An 18,771-nucleotide genomic window follows, 5' to 3' on the forward strand; every position below is an offset into this window, starting at 1 on the left:
GGTTGAACATTTTATTTAAAGAATGTACTCAATAAGGCAGTCAGATTTTCCCAGCTTTAAGTCCCGCTCTCCTTCACTCTTCTTTCTTCCCTCCCCCTTTCCCTCCACCCCCCCCCCTTAATTCTCCACTTCTGGCTTTTTGGTGATTAATTGGAATAAGAGTCTCATTCCTAGGGTGGCAGTCCTTAGATGTCAGCCTCTTGAGAACCCAGCAATTTCTTCCCTTCTTTTTTTCCCCCTTTGGTGTGAATCTGAAGTGTCCTTCAAAGTAATTTTTAAAAATTGAATCAAAAATTTAATGTAAAGTACATACTTGAATTTCTGTTTAAGAATATTTCTTTTTCAAGCCTGGTGCTGGTGGCTCATGCCTATAATCCTAGCTACTCAGGAGGCTGAGATCTGAGGATTGTGGTTCAAAGCCAGCCTGGGCAGGAAAGACTATGAGACTCATATCTCCAATAAACCACACAGAAAATCAGAAGTGGCATTGTGGTTCAAGTGGTAGAGTGCTAGCTTTGAGCTGAACTGCTGAGGGGCAGCACCCAGGCCCAGAATTCAAGCCCATGACTGATCAAAAGAAAAAAAAGAGAATATTTCTCTTTCATTATTATTGCTTATATGTCATAAGCTAATTGATAATAGCTTATGACATATAAGCAATAACCTTAAAAGTATAAGTAAGTCATTGTCATACTTAAAAAATGAGAATATATATTTCTCTTTAATATTGAGTAGCTAGCTTGATTTTAACTAGCGACAATGCTGAACAGTCTGCTTGTAGGAGGGATATCCTTATAGTGGAGTCTGTCTTTGAGTTGGTGTTAATGAAAAGATTTTGAACTTGGTTCTAGTTGTTCATGGTGTGATCTAGTATCTGAAGTTCAAGTGAGGCATGTACTGATTGATTAGTTGGCCTCCCTACAACTGAAACTGAAGCTCTTGTTTTCTGTCCTAGCTCAGAATATCACCAGGGTAAAAAAAAATCTTTTCAAATTTAATGGAAATTGAGACCTTCAAGTCTAAATGTGAATAGAAGCTGAGGCATCCCTTGAGCCCAGATGTTAGAAGGCAGCCTGAGAAATACATAGTCAGATGCTGTCTTTAAAAAGAAAAAAAAATAAGAAAAGCCTATATTTGTTAGGCAAATAAATAATAAGTAACCACATAGGGCTTAGTTTGTTCAACCGCCCTGCCATTAATTGTACCAGAGTAGAAGGCTCAAACCTAGTTGATTGCTTTTAATGCTACTGGAAAAAGACCTTGTTTGTATCTTAATTTCCAATGTTGGCTTTTATTCTTCTGTCTGCTTTTGTGATTAACTTTTTTTTTTTATTGAGTATTTTAAAAGTCCTAAGAATTTACAAGAGTGTTAATTTCATTATCCTCATTTTAGTGGCATCAACCTAATTTTCAGCTTTGGTTCTTCAGGCTTGTATTATGATGTACTTTTATAGAATGTTTTGAACTGAAAGCAAATATTGACATCATTTATTACAACCTTTTTCTGTCAACAGTGAAAAAAACTAAGACCGTATAATTAACCACTGCTTCAGTTTGATCTTGTCTGTCTTGGTTTAAGACTCTTTCAGCTGTCCTGCATTGCTTTTAAAAATTATTTTTACTGTTTGTATTGTGGTAAAGTGTACATAAGATAAAATTATACTTTAGCTATTTTAAATTTAAGATACAATTGCCTTAACCTTATTTACATTGTTCTACATTAAGCATTATCACTCATCTTGCCATCTTTCAAATTTATATTCTGGTGTATCTACTTATGCTTGAATAAGAATTACTTTTGTTTAGTTTATTGTAAGATGTTGCGTTTTTTGTACTACAGTTATCAAAACATTTTCTTTTATGTTTTTCTTTTACTAATAAATAACGTTGACTTTTTATTTTCTGTCCTCATCTGTCACCTAACATTTACATTCAAATATTTCAGAAATTTGAAAAATGATGAAATATATTTGTGTCAACATAATGATCTAACATATAAAACTTATATTTAAAGTAACTAGAAGTTACTAAAATAATTGTAATTGCAAATATATGGTACTGGCTAACACTAGTTGCAGTGTTGAGAAGGAAATAATTAAATATACTTGGATGAAATTTCAGTGTAATTTTATACTTGGCATTTAAAAGACCACTGTAGAAGCATACATATTCATATAGAAGGATCTTGATTTCTAAGCTATAAGGTTTAGTCATAAAAAGAATGCTATACACATATTTATATATTCCCATTGAAATTACTACAGTCATATTTGAAACCATGAGATCAATATACAGAGGTTTTTGGTGTGCATAGAAAATGGTTATCTGTGATAAAATTGCTGAGTGAAAATATAGAATATATTTTACTTTTATTTTATATCTATCATTTAATTAAAACATTTAAAACTTTCTTTGAGTATAATGTGTTAAATAAGTTGTCATGAAAAGAAATATTTAAAACTGCTCTCATAAGTTAGTGTAGTTTTATACATTTTTTATTTTGGAAAATGTGAGGTAATCTTTACTGTACAGGATATGAGTAATAAAATACATTTTTGGAACCAATTTGTATGCTAAAACTGCATTTGGGGACTTCATATAAATCTTTAGATTCAGCTGTTGGTGAGAATATTTCAGTTGCCATGAAGTATGTTTTTTTTAAAAGAATTGATTGTTCCTTATGTACAAATATTTAATGATATTGCTATAAAGGTAAATGGATTGTTTAATTTCTTTTTACCTAGTTGTAACAACCATGTTTTGTGTTTTCTCTTTAAATTTATTTTTGTCTTGTCTTTTTTGGTGCTGTAGAAATAACCTATGGCTTGCATATGCTGGGCAAACATTCTAAGCTATATCCCAGTACTCTATTTAAAACATTGAAAGAGGATTAAAAAAAATAGAAATGCAACTTTGATGCAGAAATTTTCTCAGCTCTATATTAGAATTGTCCATCAAATGGTACAACCAGAATCTTTATAAATTATTTGTTATTTAGGGCATACGCATACTCCTTTTCAGTCTTTGCTACTACACAATTAAGACCTACTTGTTTCTGTTTCCTTCAATTTATCCTGGAGTTTGTCCAAGTTTTGTTTTAATGAGTTGTTTATCCCCCTAGTTACACTAGGATTTATTTTACCCCAGAGAATATTATTTGAATTGACAGTTTTCAAACCAGTTCTGTAAAATGAACATATGTGAATTTCTGGATATGAAAAATAGGCATATGCTAAATAAATTATACTCCAAAACTTAACTATTAAAAAATAGCCTTAATAATGTTCAGAACAACTCCAGAAGTTGTTAGGTATTTTTTAGAATGAATTTACATTGAACTGTCTTATTTTAAAAAGGTTTAATAAATACATCGGGGAGAATTATGCTTTTATTCTGCATTTTCAATCACATTTTAATGAGTGTTCCAAATAATTTAAATCAGGTTGTAAAAGCTGTTGGTATTTAAAAAGTTTGTGAAGCAAGTATGGCCTAATGTAATGGTTAGATAATAGTTTGATAATGGTTAGGTAATAGGTATGTAAGCATTTATTATTTTCTATACTTGTTAGACATTTAAAAATTTTCAAAAAGCAAGAGAAATAAATGCTATTCATTGGTATTACAGTAACAATACTACATATATTGTATAAGATAATATCTATTACTAAATCATTGTAAATTTCCTCATTTTAGCTTATATGCTACCTGATTGTTTAACACAAGTATGATAAAAAGACTTCTATTTGTGGTCATTATAGGTGAAAATAAAACCACAAAAACATGTCATGAGTCTATAAAATTTATTGAATACTGACTTTTGTCCAAACTCCTATTTTCTTTGATATTATATTGGAAGAAGAAAATTATTACTCACCCTTGGGCAGTATTAAAGTGTAAAAGTACATTAATCTTTTAAATTTGCATGTGCTTAAGTTTGTATTCAAACCAGTTAGCTATTTGAGGACAATTTTATGTGCCAAGAAGGTTTAAAAGACTCATATGTACAGTAGCAGAATTTATTCTCAAATAGTAAAGACTCACTTGTAAAAAAGACTCACATGTATAATTTTGCCTTGTGAATGATGCTATAGTTTTAAGAACATAACTCTTGCTGTACCATAAAATTTCACAAATGTCAGAGTATGTGACTGAAAATAGTGTCTGGATTAATGCCTTTTGTTTTGTAATTGTATTTTGTAGAAGGTACTTAAAATATTTCATCACTTATTCACTAATAACAAATTTTTTGGTTGAAGATAGTAACAGAAATTTGAGAGCATTAGATAGTTAACTGTTCATTTTTAAACTAAAAGGGAAAAGAGGAGTAGGAAGGGAGGAGGAAGAGGAGAAAAAGAAGGTAGCTAGAAGAGTATTAAGATTTAGAAAATGGTCCAGATATTGTTGGAAAAGGAAAAGGAAATTTGCAGTTAAATGCAAATTTATAAATGAGTGAATTTTTAAATTCTCCTATCTATATTGATCTGTTTTACCTATTTGATGTTAAAAATCTTAAGTGTATATTTATTTTCTGGTCCATTCATCCCAGTGCTTTGTCTTTCAAGGCAATATGTGGCCAGCGTTGTGAATCAAGGGGTAAATTTAGAGTCATGTGTTGCTATCAAATAGTGAAAGTTCTTTGGGCAATATGGTAGTTGTGTGATTGTGTAAATCATTTGTTATGCTAGTTAAGAGAAGATATGTAGCCTTGCTTCAAATATTTTGAATGAGGAAAGGCAGTGGTTACTTGGACCACTTCTAAGAATACTATAGGGAGCTTTTTTAAAAATTTGAGCAAAATTCCATGTAATATAAAATTCACATTTTGGCTATTTTAAACTGTCTAATTTAGTGGCTTTGAATATTTTCAATGTTGTGCTGTTATCACTCCTCTGTAATTCAGATCTCACCAAAGTTCAGCTGGGCTGCTGGTGCTTCATGCCTATAATCCAAACTACTCAGGAGATCTGAGAATCAGGGTTAAAAGCCAGCCCAGGCAAGGAAGTCTGTGATACTCTTATTTCCAATTAAGCACTAGGAAACCGGAAGTGGTGGCTCCAAGTGGTAGAGCACTAGCCTTGGGGCCCCCCACTCCAAAAAACCACACAGGGACAGTGCCCAAATCCTGAGTTCAAGCCCCATAGCTAACAAACAAAAACAAAGAAGTTCTGTTTTAATGATGCTAAATATTTCATGGAATGGAATAATAATATCTGGCATTTCATTTTTGGCTTCTTTTACTTAGCATAATATTTGTAAAGTTCATTTATATTTTATGGGTCAGCATTTTATTTTTCTGATGTATGATATTTTGTCCACTCATCAGTTTTTGTTTCCACTTCTGGACTGTTAAGAATACTTCTGGTATGAACTTTCATGAGTGTGGTTTTATATCCTATGGGTGTCAACCTGTCATTATAATTATTGGGTTATAACCTCTTAACAAACTCCAAAATTGTGTTATAATATACATACAACCATTTCTTCTTATTTTTTGAAAACACATTTTTGTCTAATGTATTATAGCTGTTGCGTTGCATGTAAAGTGGTATTTCCTAGTTTTAATTTCCATTTCTCTGATGATTAATGATTGTGAGTAGCCTTTCATATAATCATTGGTTATTTATCTTTTTTGTGCAAGTGTCTATTTTAGTCTTATGTTTCTCTTAAAATCGAGCTTTGTATCTTTTTGTTATTGAATTATGGAATTTTTTTATGCATTTTGGAAGCTTGTCCTTTATCAGATACATGATTTGGAAATATTTCTAATATTTTGTATAACATTGTTTAACTTTGTTTAAATATCACTTAATTCTCAAAAGTTTTAAATTATGATGAAATCCAACTTATGTTTGTTGTTGCTTTTGCTTTTTGTGCCACATTTAGAAATCGTTATTTCTTATTCAAGATCATGAACATTCATGCCTTTGTTTACTTCTAAGAACTTTATCGTTTTAGCTCTGATTCATAGTGAATTCAGGTTTTTTTGCTTTGAGGTATTAGTCCATATTAGTTCTTTGGTATGCATATGTTTAATAGCTTCTAACAACTTGCTGTAAGGCTTTTTTTTCATTGCTTGGGTTTAATACCCTTATTTAAAATATTTTAAACATAAATAAAGAGGTTTATTTCTAGACTCTCAGATGTAAAGAATCAATCTATGTGTTTATTCTTATTCTAGTATGATACTATTTTGATTACTGTATCTTTGTAATATCTTTTAAAGTTAGAAAGTTTGAGTCTTTTTTTTTTTCTTTCTGGTGCTAGTGTTTGAACATGCGTCCCCAAACTTGCTAGATATGGCTTTATCATTTGAGCTATGCCCCAGGAAATTTTGATTTAGTTAAGTAATTCTCACTTTTCTGCTTTGAGTAGGATTTGGACCTCAATCTTCCTACATGCCTATATAGCATAGCTGGAATTAAACTTCGTACAACTTTGACAGGATTGTTTGTTGAGATCAGATCTTGTTAATGTTTTGCCTAGATTGACCTTGAATTATCATTCTCCTGATCTCTGCCTCCCACATTGCAGGGATGCCTGGTGTGTGCCACAATGCCTAGTCCTACTAGCTTTATTCTTTAGAATTCTTTTTATTAAAATCATAAATGTACAACAGCTTCTTAACTCTATACACACACTTTTTTTTTCTTGTCAATTGTGGGGCTTTAACTCTGGGCCTGGGTGCTGTTTCTGAGCTCTTGAGCTCAATGGCACTGAACCACAGTGCTATTTACGGTTTTCTGGTGTTTAACTCCCTGAGCAGGGAAGTCTATGATCGTTTTGAACTGTGATCCTCAGATCTCAGCCTCTTGAGTGGCTAGGATTACAGATGTGAGCCACCAAGCACCCAGCTACACACTTAAAATTTTAAAGGAAAAATGTTATGTCTTATTACACCATGATCCTGGCTATATATTTTCAAAACTTCTGAGAAAAATCTTAAAGTTTTCACAGGTCACCTGAAACTTACAAACTTAACTTTATCACAGAAGGAATGCTTTTTACACTCTTACAAAGACCAGGAGAAAGAAACAGCAATTAAAAAATTAAGAAACTGTCTCAAAGGCTCCACAGTAAGGTTATTAAATAATCCAATCCATTCACAAAATGGCTCTCTGCATATGCCCTGGCATCTTCTGCCATACCATTGTATATTTATTCATGACTGAGATAAGAGTTTTCTTAACTTCTTTATTTTGATAAGTAGGAACTGTTCTGTTATCTCTGGGCTCTCATCCTCTCCTATTTATACAATGAATTCTATGGAAAATAGGGAGAAGCTCAGTATTGGCTGCTCCCACCATAACCACCACTTCTACCACTGCCTCCTGGATCATAGTTTCCTCCACCATATGGTCTTCTCATGTTTCTGCCACCACTCTTCATTGGACCATAGTTAGAAGGTTGCTGGTTGTAATCTACAAAACCATTTTAATTTGCACTTCCACAATTTCCTCCTCTATAGCTGTATTAACAACCTTAGCCCCCACCCTGGTTGCCATATCCATGACTTCAACTACCATATCCTCTTCTTCTTCTTCCTCCATAACCAGGGCTACCTCCAAGTCCTCCTCCATACCCATGATGGTCATCCCCAAATCCACGACCACTTCCATATCCATCAGATCCTCCTCTAAAGTTACTTCCGGGTCCTGGTCCAAATTTTACATTGCCACGGCTAGAATTCCCCAAACCAAAGTTCCCTCCTCTTCTACTCCTCGAACTTTGGACCTCTTGCATTTCTTGTCTAGACAGTGCCTTCCTTTTTTATGCATTGTGACCATTGGTAGTGTGTGTGTGTGTGTGTGTGTGTGTGTGTGTGTGTGTGTGTGTGTGTGTGTGTGTGTGTGTGTGTGTGTGTTTGACAGTCCTGGGGCTTGAACTCCATCTCTAGGCTCTGACCCTGATTCTCTGCATTCAAGGCTAGCACTCTACACATAACCACATCTGGCTTTTACTGTTTATTGGTACTGAGGAATGGAACTCAGGGCTTCATGCATGCTAGGCAGGCACTCTACCACTAAGCCAACATTCCCAGCCCAAAAGTGTGGCATTATTGCAATACAGTTTTATACACAGGATCTTGGTCATCAAAAATAACAAAGCCAAAGCCTCTTTTCTTTCCAGACTGCCTATCAGTAATTATTTTAATGGTATCAGTTTTTTCATGTTCTTCAAAGTAATCTCTAAGGTGATGTTCCTCAGTATCTTTAATTCCACCAACAAACAGCTTCATCACTGTCACAGGAGCCCCTGGTTTTCTTCCAGACTCCTCTTTTTTTTGGCTCAACCACTCATCAACTGAATGAGGCCTGGCAGCCATGGCAGCATCAACCTCAGCCATGGATGAGAAAGTTACAAAACCAAATCCTCCTGATCTTTTGCTTGCAGGATCTCTCATAACCACAGTTTGTGAGCTTTCCCCGTTGCTCGTAGTAGTTTCTCAAACTTCTTTCTGTGGTTTCAAAGCTTAAGCCATCGTGGACTCAGTCACACAGTCTGATTTCCCGCAGCCGAGGGAGATGAAAGAGATCTCCGTGGATGAACAAGAACAGAACTCGTTCTGGTGCTGTAATGAGAACTGCAGCTGCTGGAGAAACACCGTCCAGCGTCCTCCACATGGTACTGGCGCAGCTGCTATTCAACTTTTTTTCGTTTTCAAGATTGTTTAGCCACTAGATCCCTTGCAATTCTGTGTGAATTTTAAGATTGATATATTCATTTCTTTAAAATAGGTACCTGGGATTCTTTATTTATTGGGAAATGGTTATCTATCGATTGCTTTATGGAATCAATATTGCTGTCTTAAAAATAAAAGTTTTTTGGTCCATAAACATGAATTGTCTTTTCATTTCTTTAAGTTATCTTTAATTCTTTCAATCATCCTTTGTAGTTTGTAGTACACAAAACATTGTTATATTTTTCTCTGAGGACTTTAACTTTTTTCTTTTTGATGGTAATAGAAATGAAATTGTTTTAAGACTTAATGTCATTTTTAGATTGTAAGTTATAATCACATAAATGTAAGATTGATTTATCTTGTAATTTGCAACTTTGTTGTATTCATTTATTAGCTCGAAGTTTTAAAAAAATATTGTAATATGTTAGTAGTGATAGTTTTATTTCTAATGCTGCAGTTTGAATGTCTTACTCATTTTTCTTGTTTGGAACTTCTCAAATTTTTTTTCTTGGAATAGGGACTGACAAGTCTCCCTCATTCTTTCCCAAGTTTCTGGGGCCACAGGGACACACCACTGTACCTGGCTTTATAGGGCTGAATAGCAGGGCAAGAACAGACATTCTTGTTTAGTTTCTGATTTTGGTAAGAAAGCTTTCAGCCTTTCATCCTTGAGTATAATATGGATAGTATACTTTTCATAAATGTTTTAAATTGCTTTTAAAAGGTCAATTCCTAACATTTGGGTTAGTTTCTTTGTTCCTTTTATGAGGAACTTTCATGAGACTTTTTGGCTTTTCTGTCATTTTGCCCATCACTAAAAAAGGCTTAGGGAGGTGGGGTTTGTTTCAAAGAGGAGGAATAAATTTGATAAAATTGGAATAGGAGCAGTTGGATTAATTGATAATGATATCTTGACTTTACCTTTTAAAATATTTAAAATGATCTTTTAATAATTGTAAAAAGGGATTTAGTTTAACAGGCGATTTTGTGTACAATTCATATTGATCATTTTCTCCCCTTTCATTATTCTCCCTTCCATCCATCCCAATCCCACCTTGCCCTCAAGTTTTCTAGTTCCAATTTTACATTGAGTATTAGGTACATTGAGTATTAAGACTGTATTTATCCACCATTCTTCTCTTCATTCATCTAAGTATTAAGACTGTATTTGTCCACCATTCTTCTCTTCATTCATCTACTCTCTTCCCTTAATTCTTACTCTTCTCATACAAGGCATGTTTCATCTTTCTGATACTCATTTTGTTAAATTGTCTGTTAATTGTTCCAAAGTGTTATACCATGGAAATCTAACCCTGTGTATATCATACTTTAGTCAGTTTGATTTTATATATAAATACGTGTATAGCCCTGTATGCATTTTTATAAGTTCATATTTTATATCAAACATATAGGTACATTGATTATACTGATATCTGGCCTTTGCAGTTAAAATAATTAACTTATTATCTTTAAGTAATGGTGTAAAGGGATTTCAGTTCAACATGTCAATTGATGCTTAAAAGACATCTTCATCTGTGTCACCCTTCCATCATTCCCCTTCCTCCCATTTGTCCCAACCCCACACATACTCTCAAGAACAACTTATTTATTGTTCTCATAACTTTTTATCTTAGTATATTAACACATTTGGAAATAACTTTTATGTGTAGATAACCATTTCATATTATATGAAATCTTTATTTTACAATTTTGTATTTTTACTTGAGCATATTTTATGATCTTGCATGTTAATAAACCTTTATTCTTTTATTGTCTGAGTAGTTTTGTATGAAGTTAGTGTATCATAATTTATTTGACAATGAGATTGTCTCATGTTTAATAATATAATACTGTGAAACCTATCATTGTGTAAGCCTTCTTTTGAGCATAATGAGACCTTTTACCTGGTAAAGACTGAGAGCTATGGTTTATGGTCTAGCATATTTATTGGTCATTCCTGGTTTCATCCTTGTGAGTTTCCTATTCAGATCTTTTAGCCATTAAAAAAATTGGATATATTTTGTTTTTCCTTAAAGAATTTTTGAAGTGCTTTTGTTGAAATACTTTGTATTCTTCAGGATCCATTTTCAGTTAGTCTTTAAGCAATATCTTTCTTCCTTGTGACTCATAAGGATGGCATATCATTTTGTTTTATTTAACACTAATCACAGACAGAATCAGATGAATAAGGTATCAGTGAAATAGATATTTTGGGAATTTAAAAAATTAAAAAAATTCCTAGTTATTGTTATAGGAAGTGAATATATTGTGACTGTTTCATAAATACTTGTAGGAAGAAGGATAGTGTGAATGTCCCTAGATCAGATCACTTGGAATAACATTGCATTGTGTATATACACACACACACACACACACACACACACACACACGCACACACGCACGCACGCACGCATGCACGCACGCACACGCGCGCGCGAGTGGAATTTAAATACAGGCCTTTGAGCCTGTTAGGCTTTTAGCACTTTTGCTCTGATTATTTTGTAATTTGGTCTTGCTTTTTGTCTGGACTGGTTGGGACCACTATCCTCTTATTTACCTTAACTACCACTTTTGCTCTGATTATTTTGTAATTTGGTCTTGCTTTTTGTCTGGACTGGTTGGGACCACTATCCTCTTATTTACCTTAACTACCGTAGCTGGGATGACTGGTATAGATGACCATGCCCAGCTTGAGATGTGTCTCAGGAACTTTTTGCTCTGGCTGGCCTTTAACAGTAACCCTCCTGATCTCATCTACCTGAGTAGCAGAGGTTACAGACAGGTGCTATCTATCCTGCTTGATAGTAGTTTGTATTTAATTTTATCTGTGTGTCTACTGGCTTTTGTATATGAAAAAGGAGTAGTTACAATGACAGAATTTAATGTGTTAAAAAAACATGACATTTAGAACAGTGCAGATCTACTAGTAAATCTTCTATAACTCAATGACTATCATTTTTATTTGGGGTGATTAATTTGAAAAATATAACTAATGCAACAGAACTTACAAGTATATAGAATTTGTATTTGTGTTTTACATTATTTGTTAGACTTTTTGAAATATTGAAACATTTGGAGAATTGCAATCTAGTTGATTTAATTTAGTTTGAAAATATTTTGAATGTTTACCTTTTTCTGTGTTTCTTTACAAAACAGTGTGGTGTTTATAATTCTATTTACCATACTTTTATTCTGTTTTATTATGTAGGACCAAACAATCTCAGATTGTCATTACTGAAGGTATATTTGAACTTCCAAATCTTACAGTTCAAGGTACAAGAGCCCAGACACTTATGCTGCAGGCAATCTATCAAAGTTGGTCTCATATTGGAAATGTGAACTCTTTAGCAGTGAATGAAGCTTTGATGAATGAAGTCTTCCAAACTACAAGTAAGTGAGCAATTTTGTTGATGGTCATGTGGAAATTATGTTTTAGAGCTGACTACTGTCATTCAGATCTGCATGTTTAGCATGTTCCACCTAAATTATAATCTATTTCTTGTGAAAGTGGATATTTATAGCTTATGTTTGAAGTCACTAGTAAGGATTAAGCAATCCAGTTTTGTTTCCTAGAACAAATTTCTGGATCTGTTTTCTATTTAAAAGACATTATTAGTATTATTATTTACCAACGGTTCACTTAATTTGCCTGTGGGCCTCACATAGGTAACTATGGAATTGTTAATATGCATGTTTAAATAGATAAACAAGCCAAGTATGAATGCTGTATGTTTGATTATGCTGGTAAAGTGAAATATAATTACTCATAACATTTGGTAAGGCATAGCAGGCATTTTTTTTGTGAAATCATTAATATTACATCTTGAAAAGTTAACTACTAAAAACAATTTCTGTTTTGATCTGATCTTAATTTAATTTCTTCATCTTCAGTTTGCATATAAACAGTTTATAGGTTTGGTTTTACAATTTTAGCTTCAAAATAATCATATCTGTAAGTGACCCCTAGTTTTTAAAGATGAGACACTTTAAATGTAATTATTCTTTATTTATCTTGTTAAATAATTATTTTAAATTCTTCACTAATGCTTCTTAAAGATTTGAGACTTTAGTGTAGGGAATATAGCACAAATTCTGATAGGGTCTGTTATGTAATTACAGTCTTCTTAAATTAGCCAGTTCTTCCCCCTCCCTCTCCCCTCCCCCTCCTTCTTCCCCTTCCTCTCCCCTTTCCTCCTCCCCCTCTCCCCCCTTCCTCCTCCTCCTCCTCCTCCTCCTCCTCTTCCTCCTCCTCCTCCTCCTCCTCCTCCTCCTCCCCCCCCCCCTTGTGATCCAGCAATTCTACCCCTGGATATTTATCCAATAGAAAACAAACAAGGCCACACTAAAGCTAATAACATACTACGTTCATTTCAGCATTGTTTACCATAACTGATATATGGAATTAACTCACATGCCCAATAGTGAACAAATGGATCAAGAAAATGAGGTATATATACACAAGGGAAGTCTGTGCCTCCATCAGTAAGAATGATATTGTACCATTTGTCAGGAAATGGAAATGCTTGGAAAAATTATATTAAGCAAAGTAAGCCAGAGAAACATAGGTTGCATGTTTTCCCCCATTTGTGGTAACTAGAATGTGCCTGTAAACCTATAAGTAAATACACTGCATGGTAAAGAAAAAAATACACTAGAACATCATATATTATAAAGATCGCTAGGCATTCACACAGAGTTAGAACAAGCGAGGATATTCTTAGGAGAGGATCACAAAGATACATTAGCATCTGATCATACAAAATAATATCTATTGAAATGAACTCAAGGAAATAGAAACAAGAATTATTTTTCTTCATTGCTAGTTTTGTTTTCTTTTCCTTTTGTCCTGTTCATTTGTTTATCTGTCTTTAGGATGGTAAGGGAGTAGCATTTAAATGGTGGGACAAAGGGTAAACAAATGTAGCAGTGAAACTCATTAGACACTATGTTGAAAATGAACTATACAACTTGGGTGTGGAAATAGGAAGAAAAACTTGGAGAGAGCAAGGGAAGGGGTGACATTGTTGAAAAGGAAATGTATTCTTAGTTGGGTGTCACGACTCATGCATATAATTTTTGCTACTCAGGAGGCAGAGATCTGAGAATCTTGGTTTAAAACCATTATGGTCAGGAAAGTTGAGGAGACTCTTACCTCCAATAAACTACTCAAAAAAAGCTGGAGTGGCGCTGTGGCTCAAGTGGTAGAGCACTAGCCTTGATCAAAAGCTCAGGGACAGAGGACAGAAGACAGAGCCCAGGCCCACAGTTCAAGTCCCAGGACTGGCAAAAAAAAAAAAAAAATTAGTCTTTATGTGATTTATGTACATCACTTTTACAATAACAATACAGACATTAAAAAAATTAAAATGAAGGTTTTGCAAAGTATGCTTATGAAACAAAGTGTTATCATTATTATTATTGTTGTTAACAGTATTTAGGTTTAGGTTTGAACCCAGGGCTTTAACACTTGAGCCACTCTACCAGATCACTTTTTGTTTTTTGTTTTTTTCAAGACATAGTCTTGGTTTTTTATTAGGCTGGCCTGGACTGTAGTCCTCCTATTTGTTTTTCTCTATACTTCTGGGATGACACTATTCCCACCCATTGGTTGTGATGGAGTTAACTTGGACTAGGCTGGCTCTGAACTCCCAGTGTCTCTGTTTCCCAAATAGTTAAGATTTCAGGCTTGAATATACATGTCTGTCTATGCTAATTCTGTTCAGTGAATGACTTCTATCTCAGTCAGAGAATTATTTTAACTTTCAAGTATTGATATTTAAGAGACATCTCTGAATTGGTATGTGAAGAAACTCTAAGTGACTATACTTAATTTTAATTATTATTTGTTTAATCCTGGTACTGGGTTTGAACTCAGGGCTTGGGTACTCTCCCTTAGCTTTTTCGTTTGAGGCTGGTACTCTGTCACTTGAGCCACAGCTTCATTTCTGGCTTTTTGGTAGTTAATTTAGGTAAGAGTGTTATACACTTTTCTGATTTGTTTGGCTTCGAACCACAATTATGAGTAGCTACAATTACAGATAAGCCACTGACACCTGGCATTTCATTTTTTTTTTTTTTTATGTAGTGCTGTGGATCAAACACATGCCTCTAGCATGCAAGGCAAGTTCTGTTCCCTGAGCTATATCACAACTCCATCTAGTATGACTAAATGAAAGTCAGTTTATTTCATTTGGTTAATTTTCTCATCTACAAAATGATGATGATATCTTTATAGTGTTCATATAGTCTTGTGAATACTCAAAATGGCATTATTATTTTTTTATTTGATTTATTTATTTTTTTGGTCGGTTGTGGGGCTTGAACTCTGGGCTTGGGCACTGTCTCTGCGCTCTTCAGCTCAAGGCAAGCACTCTACCGCTTGAGCGGTTTTTTGGAGATAAGAGTCTCACGGACTTTCCTGCCCCAGGCTGGCTTTGAACTGTGATCCTCAGATCTCAGCCTCCTGAGTAGCTAGGATGATAGGCATGAGCCACTGGTGCCTGGCTATTATTTTTTTAAATGGTATTTTTAGAGTTGATTTGTTGTTCTTGTCCTGGACATGGAGCCATAGGAATAGTGGTTCTATGATGTAAAGTTACTAGAGAGTAACAACACTCCTGTTAGAAGTAAACAGGGCCAAAGTAACTGTGACAGTTAATGCTAGAAAATAATTAGAATAGTAAATAATGATGTTAATGACAAAAAAGAAAAAACATTGGTTATGTCTAGTTGCTTGATATTAGAGTTGAAAGTCCACGTTAGTGCCTCTTCAGTGTACCTGATTTCAGAGGACATATTAGACTCACAGTAACTTCTGACAAAACATACATTATCAGGTCTTCCACAATTTCCAAAGTGGAGTGCATTGATAGACCTCTCTATGGATGAAGCTGCATAGATAGGGACTAGATAACATTAAACTTATTTGAGTAGTCTGAACTGGTCACCTATTTTAGGCTTGTATTTAATGTGAATGTGTGCATATATATATATATATATATACACATATATATATACATACACACACACACAGACTGTGTGTGTGTGTGTGTGCAAGAGAGAGAGAGAAAGAGAGAGAGAGCATTAATAATACCAGTAGTATTGTTGACAGGTAATATATTCTGTTTTACAGATGGGAAAATTTATGCTCAGAACAATATTGTGTTTTTCTTAAATAACATCTCATGGCTATTCACTGACTAATTCATTTTTTTCAGTCAGGTATTTGGAGCTTTCTGCTATTGCTCTTTTCTTGTATCAAATTACTTTTTTTCTGGTAAATGAGAGTTGCAATACAATGAGATAATTAAAATTTGAGAATCCACTAGAAATTATTTAATGAAACTATAGCAAATTTTAGAAATTCAGTTAAAATACTAAATTGCAAAGGATAAAGTCAAAAGTTAAGATATGAGCTAAATTTGTATTGCTGAGATTGTTAATATATGTGTTTTATACTTCTGATAGTGGTAAAATCTTCTCATGTTTAACCTTTTATGTTTTTTTTCCAGAAGGTAAAATGCAAAGTCACATGAGACTTTCCTTTGTTTCCACCTTTTCCTTATTTAGAGAGTTCATTATTTTTTCAATGTTCTAGTTCTCTGATCTGGTATTTTCAGGGAATTAACAGTTTTAAAAATCTCTATAAAGATGGTCAAATGGACATTTGAATTTCTCATTTTAGTGACATCTTAATGTTAAAAATAAAAACTTTTCAGAAATGGTAACTGTAAAAGTATTTTATGCAAGATTTCATGTGGGATAACTTAATGGTTGAATAATAAATTTTACCTCATAAAAATGAAATTCAATAATACAGTAGCTTTCTCAGCTCAGTAGCATCTGGTCTGTTCTCCTGAGAGCCAATATTTTCCAACTCATTAGGATCATGTCGTTCTGTATGTCGTCAACATTGACTTAGCCAAGCTACCTTTACTTACATAACCACCAAACTATTAAATAGGTCTCTTGTGGAGTGAAGTCAAATATTCCTTTACTTCTGTCTTAGAAGAGAGAAAGAAAATGTACATACTGTAACATTTAAACATCTGGTATGAAACCACATCAGTGTAACTCCAAGGCAAAGTTACAGATTCTGTATTCTTCCCAGGTGTGCATAGTAAAAGGAGTTTGGAGTTGTTGAATAGTTTTTAACCATTTACAAAACAGACTGAGCATAGTGATGGGCTTTTTTAAGATACCTCTGTTTTCAAACTTCTTTTCTCTGTCACATCTGAAATAATCTCTAATGTGTTCTAAGATACATGTGTTTGAACTATAATTTGTTTTTGGCCAGGTAGAAGCAATGGCTATGGATTTATCTTTCCTTAAAAATAAGTATGGGTATAATTAGCTTTGCATTTAGAACTGTCAATAAGACCTTCTCTCTACCTCTCTCCTTTTCTCTCTTGCTTCCAGCCCCTCTCTTTCTTTCACTTGTTTTCATTGTATAGCCCAGCCTGGTCATGGCATTGTTATCCTTCTTTCTTACCCTTCCTAGTGCTTGAGTTTGAGGTGTGTACAACAACTGGCCAAGACTTCCTGATATTTCAGTTTGTGTTATAAGATAGTAATGTTGACAATTTTAAGACATTAGTAATATCTTGAATGTTTGACTTTTACAATTATGTTTGTAATGTTTGAATTTGAAGACATTATTTTCTGCAGGTATTGTGAATTTCTGGGGTGCGGCAACTCTTTCTGGGTTGCTAACTATAGCTTCCTTTCTCTGTTATCTGGCTTGGTAGGAACTCCTGATCCTTAGTCTCCTGGTACCCTCAAGTAGGCGGTCTCCAGCCTTGGCTTCTAAGCTACATTGTAACTTCCTGCAGCTTAACATTTCCTGTTGGTCCCTGTTAACCATTATTCCCTTTCCTCACATGCCTTTTAAAACATTTTTAGGTTTTATAAGATTATAATTTGTATAAGATTTATACCCAAGTTGTATGCCAAAATGTCCTGTAGGTTGTTAAGCTGTGATCCTAGTCATTGGGATCCCTGAGAAACTTTCTCAAGATGCAGACTCTCTGTCAATTTCTAGAATGCTTGAAGGACCCAAAATGCCTTAGTTCTTCAGTCTAGCCTGTCACAGCAGATTAGTCACTGCTTCTCTTACTCTGTGCTAAGTAAACCTTGTGGGTTATCTATATTTTTCTGCACTTGAATTGGTGATCCCTTGATACACTAATCTGAGTTTACCTGGTGTTATCTTTGATTTCCCCATTCTGGCTGGAAAATCCAGGCTGCAGCTACTTGCCATTTTTCTTTTACTGTGATTGCTTTTATGTAACTTTCTTGGTCCTTGTAACCTTCCTATGATTTTCTACTTCCTTCTACTACCTTTTTTTTTTTTTTTTTTGGTTGGTCATGGGGCTTGAACTCTGGGCCCGGGTGCTGTCCTTCACCTCTTCAGCTCAAGGCTAGCGCTCTACCACTTGAGCCACAGTGTCACTTCCGGCTTTTTCTGCTTATGTGGTGCTGAGGAATTGAACCCAGTGCCTTATGCATGTAGGGTGAGCATTCTACCACTGAGTCACCTTCCCAGCCTTTCTACTACCCTTTCTCAGAAATTTGTTGCTTCTGTGTCACAGGATTCTTTTCATTCTCAGAGGGAAAATGGTAGATATTCTAATCCATCATCTTTCCCTGCCTCTTCTAAAATACTTTACATAGAGTTTGAGTGTACTGTGTATATTTGAAAGAAATACAGTAACTTAAGTTATTAAAACATATATCAGTGAACTTTTGAAAATGAACTGTATGTTTTCAGTATGCTATATTACTACTAAAGGAAATGCAATTAGGTAATGTTGATAATGTGATAAGAGATGAATGAGTTAAATTTATATGGAAAAGAAAACTTTGAAGCTGGCATTTAATGTGCTGTTTTGGTTTATAATTTAAAGTATATTTGAATTATATTCCTTTACAACTTTAAAAACTACATTTCATGTCTGAGTATTTGTGGCTCATGTTTTAAATTAGCTAATTGGGAGGCAGAGAATGAGAACATAATATTCTGAGGCCACCTTGGGAAGAAAATTTCTCTAGACCCATTCTCAACCCATAACTGTGCATAGTATCACATTCCT

The 18,771-nt window shown here is 34.1% G+C and overlaps 1 protein-coding gene and 1 pseudogene across 4 annotated transcripts in view; one reads left to right on the top strand and one right to left on the bottom strand.

Annotated features, from left to right (window-relative positions):
- The window catches only part of Vps13b (vacuolar protein sorting 13 homolog B), a 515,578-nt gene that overhangs the window by 71,140 nt on the left and 425,667 nt on the right, over positions 1-18,771 (top strand). For all 4 annotated transcript variants that reach the window (XM_069991130.1, XM_069991132.1, XM_069991133.1 and 1 more), the window contains exon 17: positions 11,889-12,070. In XM_069991130.1, the coding sequence (XP_069847231.1) occupies positions 11,889-12,070 (182 nt within the window). The remainder of the gene's footprint in view (positions 1-11,888; positions 12,071-18,771) is intronic.
- Positions 7,282-8,621, bottom strand: LOC138805527 (heterogeneous nuclear ribonucleoproteins A2/B1-like; annotated as a pseudogene).

The sequence above is a fragment of the Dipodomys merriami genome, unplaced genomic scaffold (assembly GCF_024711535.1).
Source record: "Dipodomys merriami isolate MVZ:Mamm:240054 unplaced genomic scaffold, mDipMer1.0.p SCAF_4, whole genome shotgun sequence".
Lineage (NCBI taxonomy): Eukaryota > Metazoa > Chordata > Mammalia > Rodentia > Heteromyidae > Dipodomys > Dipodomys merriami.